At 36.4% G+C, this 14,007-nt stretch overlaps 1 protein-coding gene across 13 annotated transcripts in view; it reads right to left on the bottom strand.

Annotated features, from left to right (window-relative positions):
- The window catches only part of PPP1R12A (protein phosphatase 1 regulatory subunit 12A), a 162,845-nt gene extending 149,099 nt beyond the window's left edge, over positions 1–13,746 (bottom strand). For 2 of the 13 annotated variants that reach the window (XM_019630451.1, XM_019630442.1), the window contains exon 1: positions 13,246–13,697. In XM_019630451.1, the coding sequence (XP_019485996.1) occupies positions 13,246–13,482 (237 nt within the window). In that variant the 5' untranslated portion in view covers positions 13,483–13,697. Of the gene's footprint in view, positions 1–13,245 lie in introns of all 13 variants that reach the window. The other 11 variants (XM_019630441.1, XM_019630450.1, XM_019630447.1 and 8 more) reach the window with 8 other exon arrangements.
- Positions 13,747–14,007: the final 261 nt, after the last annotated feature.

Here is a 14,007-nt window from a genome sequence, read left to right as displayed (position 1 = left end):
ACTCACGGCAACCCAGCTCCAGGTTGAGCTGTTGTTCAGCATCTTAGCTGTAGAGGGCAGTGTCACTGGCCCTCATATGTGGAATCCAAACCTGGGCCTTCTGGCGACACAAGCCATCTCTTAACCACCGCGCCACTAGGCCGGCCCTCCTGTGGGTTTTCTGTAGCCTCATAAATTGTTTTCTATTTGGTATTCACACTTCTGAGAACCAGAAAGACCTAAGAAAACAGGTTAAGTCACAGGCAAAACAAAACCAAAAACACCTCCAAATAAGATTTTGACATATTATTTCTTGTTAGGCAACCCCTAACTCCATGCTGGCTCAACATCCTGTATATGCTTTAGCACACATTTTACACTTGATTGTACTTGTTTATTGCCTGTTTTCCCCATTATCATTCAAATATACTCTGCTCCTGACCTATATAGTCAGCACACTATTTACTAAGTGAATACTTGCTGTGAAAAGCACCTCCATTCACCTAGTTGTCCAAACCAGAAAAAAAGTGCACACACATCTTTGACTCTTATTCCCTCAGGCCAATCCACTTCCAATTCCTACCCATTCTACTTCTTAAATATTTCTTAAGTCCATCTATTATTTTCTAACTCCACTGCCACTAAGCTAGTTCATCTTTCGTAGCTACTCAACTTCCTAAATTAGTCTCCCTGCCTCCAGTCTTGTCCTTAAAAATGCACTGAAAAGGTGCTTCTCCACACTGCAGCCAAAGAGATTTTTCTTGAAGAGACAATTTGATGTCCCATTTAACCTGATTAAAATCCTTCAACATTTCGGTTCAAATCTTTGCATATGCTATTCCCTACGAAATAGTTTCCCATAACTCTTCCCTCCCTCACAACCTGGGCCAATTCATCACTCAGCAGCTCAAACATCAACTTTCTCATTCCCTCTCGCCAAATCTAAGTGAAATGTTCCTCATGAACTTCCATAGCACTCTATACTACTACCATTACATATCATTACACGTGGCTTACATAAATGTGTAATTGCCAGTACATTTATTTATATACCCTCGTACACACACTGCAAGCTGTGTTAGGGCAGGAATGTCTGGCTGTCTTCGCTGCCATCATAACTGCAGTGACAAATACCAAGCCTAGGAAAGGATTGGGGAATGGGCAGATTATTACAGCCTTTGCCAGTGCCTCAATTTTTAGTAGTGAATACACATCGAAACAAGTAATTTCATTCTTTAAAAAATATAACAGCTTACTGACATATATGAATTCACACATCATACAATAACTAATTTCATATGTACAATTAAAAGGGTTTTTAGTATATTCAGAATTGTGCAACCATTACTATGATCAGTTTTAAAACATATTTATCACCCTAAAAAAGAATGTTATATCCATTAACTGTCACTTCCCACTTCCCCTCAACATCTCCACCCTTTGACAAGGATTAATCTATCTTCTATCTCTATAGCTTTACCTATTTTAAACACTTCCTAGAAACAGAATTATATAACTTGTAGTCTTTTGTGACTGGCCTTTCCTTAGCATATCTTCAAGATTCATCTATGCTGTAACAACTATCAGTACTTTGTTTCTTGTTATTGCCCAATAATACTCCACTGATTCCAGTTACAAAATAGACCACATTTTATTTATCCATTCATCAGCTGTTGGTCATTTGCGTTGTTTCCATTTTTCTTGGCTATTAGTAATAATGCTGCTACAAACATTAATGTTCACTTTTTGTACAGATATGTTTTCAATTCTCATGAATATATGCTCTACTCACCTAGGAGTGGAATTACTGGGTTATACGGGTTATATGTTTTGAAAGTGGTTGCACCATTTTACATTACCACCATCAGTGTACAAGGGTCCTAATTTCCCTATACCGTAATCAATACTTATTATCTGTTGCTTTTATTATAGCCATTCTAGTGCATGTAGAAAAGTACCTTGTTACGATTTTGATTTGTACTTTCCTGATGGCTAAGTAATTTCATTTTACTGTAAACTCCATGAGGGTAGTGCTGATATCTGTTTTGCTTTGAAATAGATCCCTCCAACACTTAACAGTGTATAGCACAGAGTAGGCCTTTAATTCTGTTATATGAATATATAAAAGCTAGTATGAATCTAGGAGTATTTCTTTTTCAGGTGTAACATGTAATGGAAGTTATTGGCTGAATGTGAGAAGTGAAGAGAAAACAGATGATGACCCTGAAATTTTAGTTTAATAAATGAAAGTTATTATTAACTTGTTATTAATATTAAAAATGATGTTAAAAATAAGATGTGGATTATCAGATCACATAAAAAGAAAACAGTTGAAACTGTAAGAATGAATGATATGGAAAAGAAAAAAAATAGAATCATACAACAACCTTGAAACATTCTTCTTTAAGAAAGAAATAGATCAAAAAGGAAACTGAACAGGGGCATTCAGAGGATACAGAAAGAGGGAGCAGGGCTCAAGACATCTGTTAAGTTACCTATAACTTAAACATAAGTTTCTCAGGGATGTCTTTTCTGACATTCTAGCTAAGTCCTCCTAATGCAAACTTCCATCTCATCCAAACCTCTATTCCAACATTTACTAAAATTGTAATTATTTGTTCGCACTGCCACTCCCACTAAATTTTACACCACATACAGGCAGGAACCATTCATTGTGTTTAGAGATTAGCACAGTGCCAGACATACTGTAAATAATGATTTATATATTTGTTGCATGAATGAGTTAATCACTAACTTAAATGAATAGCACATTATCTATAAAATACTGCTTAATATATTAAAAACTTACAAGTTGTATAAATACACACACACTAACAGTAATAAAACAGACTGTCCTATGGAAGACTTAGAAAAGGAAGATGACACCATTATGTTAAGACTATAGCAGAGGTGTCAGCAAGACTACTTTCAAGGCTAGTCTTCTATACTAGATATACTATACACTACTGAAAATGTATTTTGCATAAATAAGCATTAAAACAGCATGTTATTTTGAGCAAAATGTATAAAATTGCAGGTAAAATTTCTAAGAAACAACCCTAGCAAACACAATGTCACATGTGAGCAAAGATGTACATAGTATAATATTCATCATATAAAAAGAAATTGGAAATATACTAAATATTCATCAACAGATGACTAGGAAAATAAATTTTGGGGTGGACATGTGTTATCACACATATACACAAACAGTAATATCAATATTCATTAACACAAATATTTCTAAAACTGCATAATTTAAAAAGCAGGTTTTAAACCAGAAAATTAAGAATAATTACAGAAAATTATATATTACAGGTAGATAAAGGGAGTTTACCAAAGTTTTAAATGGGGCTACCCTCAGGCCTGAGAATTTGAATAGCATTTAATTTCTTTTTTTATATTTGTCTTTGATGCTTTAATTAAATATTTTTCTTAAATTTTTATTTGAGATAAAATACATATAGAAGAGTAAATAAACTTGAAAGTAATCCATTTTAAAAAATAAAGATAGGGAAGACAAAAAGCAAGGGTAAGGCATTGAAGGCTTAATAATTACTTAAGGCATTTTCATGTACAACATAAATAAAACCATGAAAATCAGACATTTAAAGACATTTTACTGTAAAAAGTGATGGCTGGAAGAGTTAAATAGCAACAGACTTTCTGAAAAGAAAAAAAATCTTGACCAGGAGGCAAAGTTTTTATGAAGGTTGTTCCATGTACTTGGAAAGGATACAGAAAATTGCTGAATGTGTCATCTGTTCTAATCTTTTTAAGAAAAACTGTACAAATTAACATATTTTTGAGTAAACAATAGTTCTTCATGAAATACAGTGTCATGATCTGGTAACAGCAACATCAAATTCTTTTGTGGAAATCACAAACCTACACACACACACAGGTTCAAATTACAAGCTATAACTTTGATTTATTTCATGCAAAATCTAGAACCAAATGAAGAACACTAGGTTAATCATAACGAAACTCTAAAGCATATGAAGTCCAAACAAGAGTTAACTAAAATCCAAGATGGCCTTTCTATAATCATGTTCCAATTAGGAATAAGCTTTTTAGAAAATATCTAGTCACTGACAGTATTTAACCATGATTACCCACGATCTACCTATCCATTAAACTTGTCTACAAATTACCATCATTTTCAAAATTTAAAAACTCTCTTGAAAGAAAAAAAAAAACACAAAAAACTCAAAGGTGAGAATATTCAAAAGAATGTTCTTGAGCTCAAACTCGAATAGAAGACTTCCAGAAATGTTCCAAGCAAAAGTATAAATATTGGAATAAGTTTATAACTATCTAAAATAATTTTGAAGGCGAATAAAATTATATATTTTAGCATATTTAATACAAAGTAAAGGTAATTGGGAGTGTGTGTGTGTGGGGGGGGTGTTTTAACAGTTAATCCGGGAAAATACCCTTTCCCACATGGTTAACTTCTAAGAGGGTATCAATTCATATCTCAAAAAATTTCTCCTTTGCACTATGCAAGTATTCAAGAAAATGACATAAACTTTCTATAACCTTATGATTTCTGTTTAGAGAACATATTTTAAATTAACAAAAAATGTAATTTCAGCTTAAATATGAGTCAACAATCAAGTAACACTTTTTATTCAGTGAAGCTCTCCTTGCAGAATATCTCACTCAATGTACATAATGCATTTAAATAGATTACTAAAAAGGTGACAGCTGAGGAATGCCTCACTTCTTTCCATGGTTTCTACTGAATGTCATTTCAGAAATGCCTATATAACACATGACAATGTGGAATGTCTCCACCCATGAAAAAACATTCAAGTCGAGCAAGCACACTTAGGGCAGTTACACAGAGCTCAAGTTTGTCTTTTTATGGTTAGCCAGCGCAACAATGAAAAGATAAACAACCAAAATACTAATAAGGTCAGAAAATACTGACATACAGGGATCCATAGTGAAATTATTATTTAGAAAAAAAGTGATTAAAATTGTTGGGAAACATGAATTAGTGTCTAATGCCAGTACGTCAGGGATTCCTTTTCTAAACGAACATCCAATAATTGTTTAAAGAAATTCATTTTGAAAATGTTACATAAACTAAGCATAATTCTACTTATATCGACCATCAGGAATATATTTCATTTCAAAAATAAATCTAAGACCCTGCCAAACTTTGACTGTAATAATGGGTGCCTTTACATTATAAGTATTATAAAAGTTATTGGTATAAGCTTTTTGTTAGAACATTTTTAATGTCTGTTAGCTCTGTTATATTTACCCACATAAACTGTCATCATTTTGTTTTCTATGAGCTCTGCTCTTCACAAGATTAGTTTACATTGTGCTCATTTTTTTCTTAATCAACACACATTTACTGTACACCTGCTTTAAAAAAATGCAAATACCAAAGGGGATTTAAAGAAAAAGGAATCAAAGTCCCTACTTGAAGGAATTCACTATTTGTCTGGAGATAAGATATACTAACAATAGCAGGTAGTGTATAAGTGCCAAACAGGGGTTTAAACAGTAAGTAAGACAATCATTGTGTGCCCCAGTGCTCAAGCAAATCCACACTTTGTGCTTTGAGCTGTCCCTTAATATAAATAAGCTGGGAAATACATTCCAGAGGAAGATTACATGTGCAAAGGCTTATAGGAGTATAAATACGAAACCAGTGTTACCTAAAGAAAGGTTTCACCAATTTTCTGAATCTCTTCAGGTAAATTCCGTTTTGCTTCTTATTGGGTGGTCAGGGGCCAGCACTTGCACCCTGATAATCTAGCCTGCCATACCAATTGCACTCTATCATAGCCTACCCAAGAGGACACAGGGAACAGTTATGAAATCTGTTCACCCTCAATTACTCTCTCTACTTGCATAAAACAGCATCAAGAATATCTGTTGTCACTATAGCAATATCATAGACTGACAAGAGTCCCCACTGTCCTTTATTCAGATATATCCATATCCTATATCCTTAAAATATTCTTTCTCTTTATGAAATGATGACAGAAGGTGACCAGCTTGTTTTTAATGCCCTAACATGGCAAAAAAAATTAGGCCATCCTCTTTTAGTCATCAAACGTTTTTTAAATATGTTGTTGGTCCAAAATATGTAAAACTCTGGGAATCAATGATTTGATGGGCAACAAGCAAAATACATTTCAAATGGTGCTTTCACTTATTACTAATAAGGAAAAAAAGAATTCTATTACCTTTTCCAAGTTAAGACCTGAAATATAATTTGGCTAAATTTTGCAAAATGATTTAAGGAATGGAATATTCTTATAACTTGAATATTCCTACTAAAAATAGGCTTCCAATTAAATTCAAACATGATTAACACTAAAAAGTTTGTTTTGCTAATTCAGGAATTAATTCAAGTCCCTTTATTAGCATCTCATGTAATGTCTCAAGTCCTGATTATAAATACCAATAATCACTGCACAGAAAGTAAACTGCAGACTAAGCTAAATGGTAGTGACAAGCTGGAGGTTGTTTTTCTTCCTTTTTTCCTATCTTTATTTTACTATCACTGATGAGTTTACTAAAATGTATCTCTTTTCATTAAGAGTTAAGAATGTGTGTATGTATACAGCATTTACTGTAAATGAGTATATACAAATGCCTATAACAATATAAATTGTTATTAGGATAAAGGAAAATTAAGATGTTTAAAGATTAAATTCTATGTCCTAAAAAAAAAAAAAAGTTTTTGTTGCTGTTGTAACTTCCTTTGCAATTTCCCAAAGCACTTGATCAAATATTCTGCACATAATGGTTAGTCAAACACAATGTTGGCAGTTCTTAAAATTTTGGACAGATTCTGAGATTAATTTAGATATAGTACTACTGCTTTTCAATTACCATAGAAAGTCTTAAAAGTGTTGGCTAACTAAAACAAAAGTAGATGAAAGAAAAATTACGTACACGCATGTGTTTCATTTGATTTTCTGCTAACGGGGGAAACCTCCAACTACCAATCATCAACCATGACAGGAAGATTTAAGAATACATACTTTCTTTTTCAGAGTTAAAAGAAGACCTTTAGCATAGTGTTAAGGTTGGGCTTTGGAACTAGATAGACCTGAGTTAGAACCCAGCTCTGACGTTTATTATCTTAGTAACCTTGATCAAGAGAAGAGGGGCATTGTGAGAATTAAATGAGATACTGGTTGTGAAGGCACCTCCATAGTGTTTCACATATAACAAATCTGCAGCAAATGTTCACCAGCCAATTCCACTCCTCAATAAAAGCCTGTGATAAGTCATGGTTACTACATATTTAACCCCAACTTAAATAAACACAAAATGACTGTTGGAGGTCTTCAACCTTTCAAAGATGTATGCGTATGCCCAAAGGCCAAAACTCCATCCTTTCAACATGATTATGGAATCTCACAAACTTTCAAAAGAAAAGTGGGGGTAAAAATGGCAATATTTTGCAGGCAGAGATGCAATAAAAATAGCAACTTTGGGAAGTGTCAAGAGGTAACATGTTATAGCAGTAACAAAACAATGTTTTATATATCCGCCCCAAAAGGTTCCTAAACAGTTATATATTAAAAATTACCTAACTAGGTTTTCCTAAGGTACACTTTTCTAATGTGAAGAGTATTTGTATATATGGTAACAAATGGATAATGAAAACAAAATTTCCTCTATTCCAGCTAGTGCTTCTACCTGGCTATACGAGAAAATGCTCAGTCACAGCTTGCAGTCACATTGTAGCTATGGCACATGAAAGATGGTCTGGTTGTGACACTTCAAAGTCAGACCACAAAACTGTTGCCAGGAAGCACAAAGGCAGCAAGTGCAGAAAAGGCATTAGAACTGCAGCAGTTGTAGGCACTGATGCCCTACCAGCACACCCCATATATAGCTAGGGTTGTCTATTTATTTGCAGGAAGTGAGGGGCCAGATTGGGGTTAGAAGTTGTGTGTTTGTTTGTTTAGGTGGGGACTTTTAAAAAATGGATTTAGAATGATTTCAACAAAACATTTTAAGAGCCATCAGCATAAAGTGTAAATAAACAGTTTTCTAACAAGAAAATTATGTAGAGAAAATAATTTAAACTACATTCTTTTAAATACAGATTTTAATGTTATTTATAAGCAATCCAATATTCTTCCAAGATCTTAACATCCCCCACCAAAAAAAGGGTAAACAATTATAAATTTTATATTCAGTTTTAAATAGATGTCTCATATATACCAATTACACTATTGTTTAACAAGAGACTTAGTATCAGCTGCGTCCAGCCTCCTTTCCTTCTGGTTGGAAAACACTTTTAAGTAGCCCTATTAGAATACTTTTAAAAAAGAGTTACATTTCAGATTACAATTCAGTGAAAACGGATTGGCTGAGAAGATTAAGCACTTAAGAAAAGACTGCACAAAAGTATTCCTTTTACTGACAAGAGGGGTGTCACATATTTTTACAAAGAAGCTTCAAATAGCTCCCTTAGAAGTTGATAAAATTTGTATTTTAAGGGTGAAAGGATTTAATACAAACTTATCTGCGAGTCTGTATTCAAAAGTAAAAGGAAGACTTTAGTGCTTTAAAATTAAAATTGCATAGAACATGGACCTGATTCTTTGTATTCTGCTACGGGACCTAGTTCAGGCCCTTATAAAGGAGGTAGCATATTAATGACTCAACTAAATATTTTTCTATCACTTAACCAAGATTTAAATTGGTTTAGGATTTTTTAATAGGAAGGAGGTTAATATTAAGACTATTTTAAAATCTCAAGATATTAAAAAAATACAGAAAATCCACAATAAAGTTTTTCATTTCTTTATAAACATAAAAGTTCACATAGTAGAACAATACTTTTAAGTACGTATCTGGATGTGAAGGTTTTAAAGACTTATCTCATAATATACATATAACAGTAAAACTTCACATGTACGATACAAGGCAAAAGATGCAATTCAATCAATCTTTAGTGAGCATCTAATATACAAAAATGTGGAAAACTGGGTCCTTAGAATCACCCAGGAAAGACAAACTTAACAAACACTATTTAGTAAGAACCCTCTTAATAGCAGCCGAAAGGCAAAGTGTAAGTTACAGTGAGCGGCCCAGAGGACAGAGTGTCTCTCCAGTGCCATAGTATTACACGAATTCAAAAGACAGAAAGATCCCTTCCGGCTGGCAGCTGGGTTGAACCCTGAAGAATGACTAGGATTTTGATTGGCAAAGGAGAGGGAGGATACTCTAGCAGCGGAAAAAGCATGTCTAAAGGCATGGAAATAAAAAAGTAAAGTGTAAAGGATATAACACAGTGGCAATACACCAGGTATAAGCTAAATGATGAAATACCTTAAATGCAAATCTAAGGAGAGGAGTGACACAGAGTGATATCGTTAAAAGATTAATCTGATAGCAATATGGAAGCTGGATTGGACCAGGGAGAGGAGAGGTGGGGAAAGCATTGAGCTATTACTATACAATAGGGATAAAAATAATAAAGGTATGAACGAAGCTGATAGTGAGAGTGGCAAGGAAAAGAACTGATGCAAAGAAAAGTCTGAAGAAGGCTGACTGGATATATGAAAACAAGAGGATGAAGAAACAATTAAAATGTTTAAAGCTTGATCTAGAAATTAATGACATCATTAACAGAAACAGAGGCATCAATGAGAAGAGCAGACTTGGTGAAGAATGATAAGTTTCATTTTCAGGCTGAAGTGATAAAAGTAGATTATATAACTCAATTACAATTATGAAAATCCATGTTTGAATAAGAGCCTCTGAGGAAATCACGAAGGTAAATAAATGTAAATACAGTACAGTAGTTGCTATTCTATGGCAATGGGGGTGATTTCCATTTACTATATTACAACTAAAAGATATTTTTAAATATAAAATCACAATATATGAATAAGTATTTCGTTTAAAATCAATACTTCATCAGTATAAAAATGAGGGCTTGGAGCTGTGCAGAAATGCGAGAACTGGAAATTGACTTGGAAGTCACTGGCACAGAGGAAGTAGCTAAGATTTTAAGGTAAAATCAAAAGGCCAAACTAAAAACTACTGGAGGATATCTCAGTCCTGCATTTTACGCACATCAGTATAAGTAAGAATAAGCAATAAAGCATTATACAGAAAGCTCTATTACTACTCTCCTAAAACCTTTATAAACTGAAATACAGATCACACAGTATAAAACTCTACCAGGTAGTTATAACATCAGAGCTGATTATCGCCCAATGTAAAAATGAAAATCTACTGTAGACCTCAGTTCTAGAAAATCAGATGTTTATATCATAATATCTATACATTTTCCAGCTATGGGATTGTGTGTGTGAGGGGAAGCTATTCTAGAGAACAGGATAAGAAATTTGACAAGAAACACTGCTTTTTCTCCTATATGGAAGACATACCGGGGATGCCAAAAAAATGTATACACATGACTTGCATTCATCTTTTATCAGTATATACTAAATATTACAATTTCAATACAGTTTTATCCTTTCTTAAAATGTGTATACATTTTTTGGCACCCTCTGTATTTCTACATAAAAACAACTGAAAACTAATTATCTTTTGTAACTTCTAATGATAGCCCATTTAAACAATTAACAAAGAAACTTGTAAATTTAAGATGCTTATATTAAAAATGGGAGTAAAATATTAGATTAACATTTGTGTGTTGTGAAGTCTCTAAGAAACTTTTCTCCTGACAGTGAAATTTAGGATACTTGATCAAAACAAAAAAAAAAGGAAATGAATATTCCAAAAGACTAACCAATAATTAATCTAGTAAAAACATTTTAGGTATTCTATGATTTTTCAAGAGGTTAAATAAAAACAACTATTCAAGGACTATAAAACAAATCAGTGGGTCAACTTTATATTTTATAATTTAAGTATTTAAAACAAGCAGCATTCAAGAGATTCCTTAAAAGCCTAACATTTTCTTGCGATTCTTTTAAAAAGAGTTTTATTTATCACCTTTCACTATCTGTTGTCCTGAATTTGCTTCAGGCAAACTCCTTGTGCTCACAATCACTATGGGGAAAAAAGAACAAGTTATTTAATAAAAGAAATGACAGTGGAGAAAACAGAATAAAAATTTTAATGCTTAATATTTAAAAGACTTTGGTTTCACTGATTTAAGGAATGCAGATAAAGTACAAAAAGATATTATGCATAAACTTGGAAATGTATGCTTCAGTGCTTGTCAGCTAAAACAAAGTACGGAATAAAGACTACACACCTATATGATCCAAACTAACCACTGAATTCAGTTAATCAGGAAGACACTGATAAGTCTGATAATTCTTGCAACATGTCCAAATTGAGAAGGAGGAAAAAAACCAAACATTTAAGAAGCCTGTTATGTGTATTTTCTCTTCCTCCAAGCCAATACAATTGGGTTCCTCCACAACAGTAATAACTTTAAATTTCTGTTTGACAATTTTAATAAAACATAATGATGTAAACCATTATCCAATTGTATCCTGACCTCAAGCATATAACTGTCTTTCAGAATCAATTCCATGCTAAAATGTATAAATCACACTTGAAAGAAATGTGAAAAGATTCATCTTATATAATTAATTGCATTATCATTTTTAATAACAAAACTTACTTTAATTCTCAACACCATGTTTTTAAGAATCCAGTTACGCTATGCCTTAAAATAAACCTCAGCCAAATAAAAAGTTTGATATACATTACAGACTCTAAATTAATGGAACAGAGAAAGATATAAAGACCATGCTATATTTTTACTGGGTGCCACACTCTGGATTCCAGATTTGTCCTGCAATTTGTCAGTCATTTCAGTTCATCCAGTCAACTTTGTAAACAAAGGCTATAAGCCAAGTTTGATATGAGAATTCAATTAAATAAAACTTAAAGTGATCATTCCCTAAAGAGGAAGCAGTAAAAAGAAAAATGCCACCGCACACCTCTCTTTTAAAAAGGGAGCAAAGTAATGTGCATAAAATACAGTCTTAAGTTTCAACCTCCCAAACAAGTTTTTGTTTATGGTATTAATCAAAATAAAGCTGCAGTCTTCCACATATAACGAAGGCAACTTAGAGATAGTATACAAGTCTTGCATTGTAAGCCTTACAATGTAAGGGGAAGCTTTGCTGTAAAGTCGTTTTCTAGTAATTCCAAGTGCCCACTAAGAAAATGGAAAGAGTCTATGTCTTGTCACCTATTACCATCACTTAAAAATTGCTTTTTATGCAGAATTCTACGTGGTTGTGTTGCTTTTGGCCTGTTAAAGGCAAAGGAACATTATCTCTGGATTGCCAATAGTTTCTCCTTATTTGGCTAACATTGAGAGATCCCAATCGGACTACTATAAAACTTTAACATGCACAAAGCATCCATTTTGAGAAAAGCTTGAGACCAGCTTTCTTTTTTCCCACCCCCAAATGAAAAATCAGAGCATGGTAACGGCCTTTGACAAGACTGCCCCGTGTTTATTCTTTTCTTTCTAACTCCAGTGCACACCCAGGACCTGGGGCTCAAGGATCTCTGACACTGCGGCAAACTCTTCAAATAGTTAAGAGACTCTTCAGGACGTTCCGCTCCCGCGGTGGGCAAGCCCTTGTGAACGCTTCCTTACCCCCATCTCCTCCTTTTCAGCCGGTGCAGATCAGCTAATTACACCCCGTTTTACCCTCCCCAGTGACCAAGAGTAATAAAGAACAAAACAGGAAATCGTTCGCTCAGGGCACTCGGCTTAGGGCTCTCGATTACTATCATCATCATCATCATCATCATCATCATCATTTGTCATTTGTAATCAAGTCCTAAAGACTACAACAAATTCAATGCTCAAATATAAGCCAAAGACGTCCATCTGCCCAAGTGTCCCTAATGCCCCTTGTTGGTCGTTTTCTTCAGCATCTCCCGTCCCCCTGACATGGGAGCCCAGGCACAACCACACTACAACCCTCCCGGTCTCGACCCCAAATCTTAGACACATGTCCACATATGGCCCTGGAGCCACAAGCCGACCACAGTCCCTTTTCCCCTCTGCCCCGGAAATCAGCCAGTTCCCAACTCCAACTGGTCTGAAGGGGGCCTCAAGCCCCAGCGCTCTGCCTCCACCGGCTCTCTTCCTACCTCCCTCCCTCCCTCCCTCCCTCCGACGCGAGAAGCCGCCCCCTCACCCCGCAGCAGGGAGTCTCCTGCCGCCCCCAGCCTCAGGAAGTCCGGAGCCTAGGGGAGGCCCCGGCGGGAGGCCGAGTGAGGACCCGCAGGGTCAGCGAGCAGGCGGCGGGGCGCACAGACCTGGTGCAGGGCAGTGAGTCCGTCCACATTGGCGTAATTGATGTCGGCGCCGCGATGCAGCAGCTTGAGGACCTCGTCCGTGTCGCCGCTGGAACAAGCAGCCAGGAAGACGGCGCCATCGTCGAACTTCACCTTGGTCTTCTGGCGCTTCACCACGGGAGGCTCGAGGTCCGTCTCGGAGCCGATCCAGCGCTTCAGCTGCTCGTTCCGCTTCTGCTTCGCGTCCGCCATCTTCATCCCCTCTCCTGCCGCCGGGTCTTCTTATCGCGAGGGGGGGAAGGGGGAGGCGGAGAGGGAAGAGAGGGGAGGCAGGGGGTGTGTGACTGTTTCTATGAGTGCGGGCCAGACGAGGGCTGGGAACCTGGAGGAGACGCTCGAGACTTCCAGTATCCCACAGAGCACTGGGGCGGCGCGCCCGGCAGAGCGGACCTCCCTTTCTACCGCCGAAGCCCTCCCGCCCCCGGCCGGCCACCCGTCACCCGCCGCGGCCAATCTAACGTAACTTCGCGAGATCCGGGCAGGGAGGCGCCCTTCGGCCAGTGCGCATGCGCCCTTAGGCCTGCGCCCGCCCCAGGAAGAGCACTCCCGCGAACTGTGGCGGGGGCGGACAGGCCACCGGAGGGAAGCGGGTGTGGTCCTGTCCGCCCGGCTGCGCGGCGGGGGCGGGGGCAACCTGTAAGGGCGGAGACAGGGAAGGGAGGTTGTCCTGCCCAGCTGAGGGTTCCTGAGGTTCCGGAGGCCAGTAGTCGGGCTGTATGGCGG

The sequence above is a fragment of the Hipposideros armiger genome, unplaced genomic scaffold, assembly GCF_001890085.2.
Source record: "Hipposideros armiger isolate ML-2016 unplaced genomic scaffold, ASM189008v1 scaffold_913, whole genome shotgun sequence".
NCBI lineage: Eukaryota > Metazoa > Chordata > Mammalia > Chiroptera > Hipposideridae > Hipposideros > Hipposideros armiger.
This window is presented reverse-complemented; position numbering and strand designations above follow the sequence as displayed.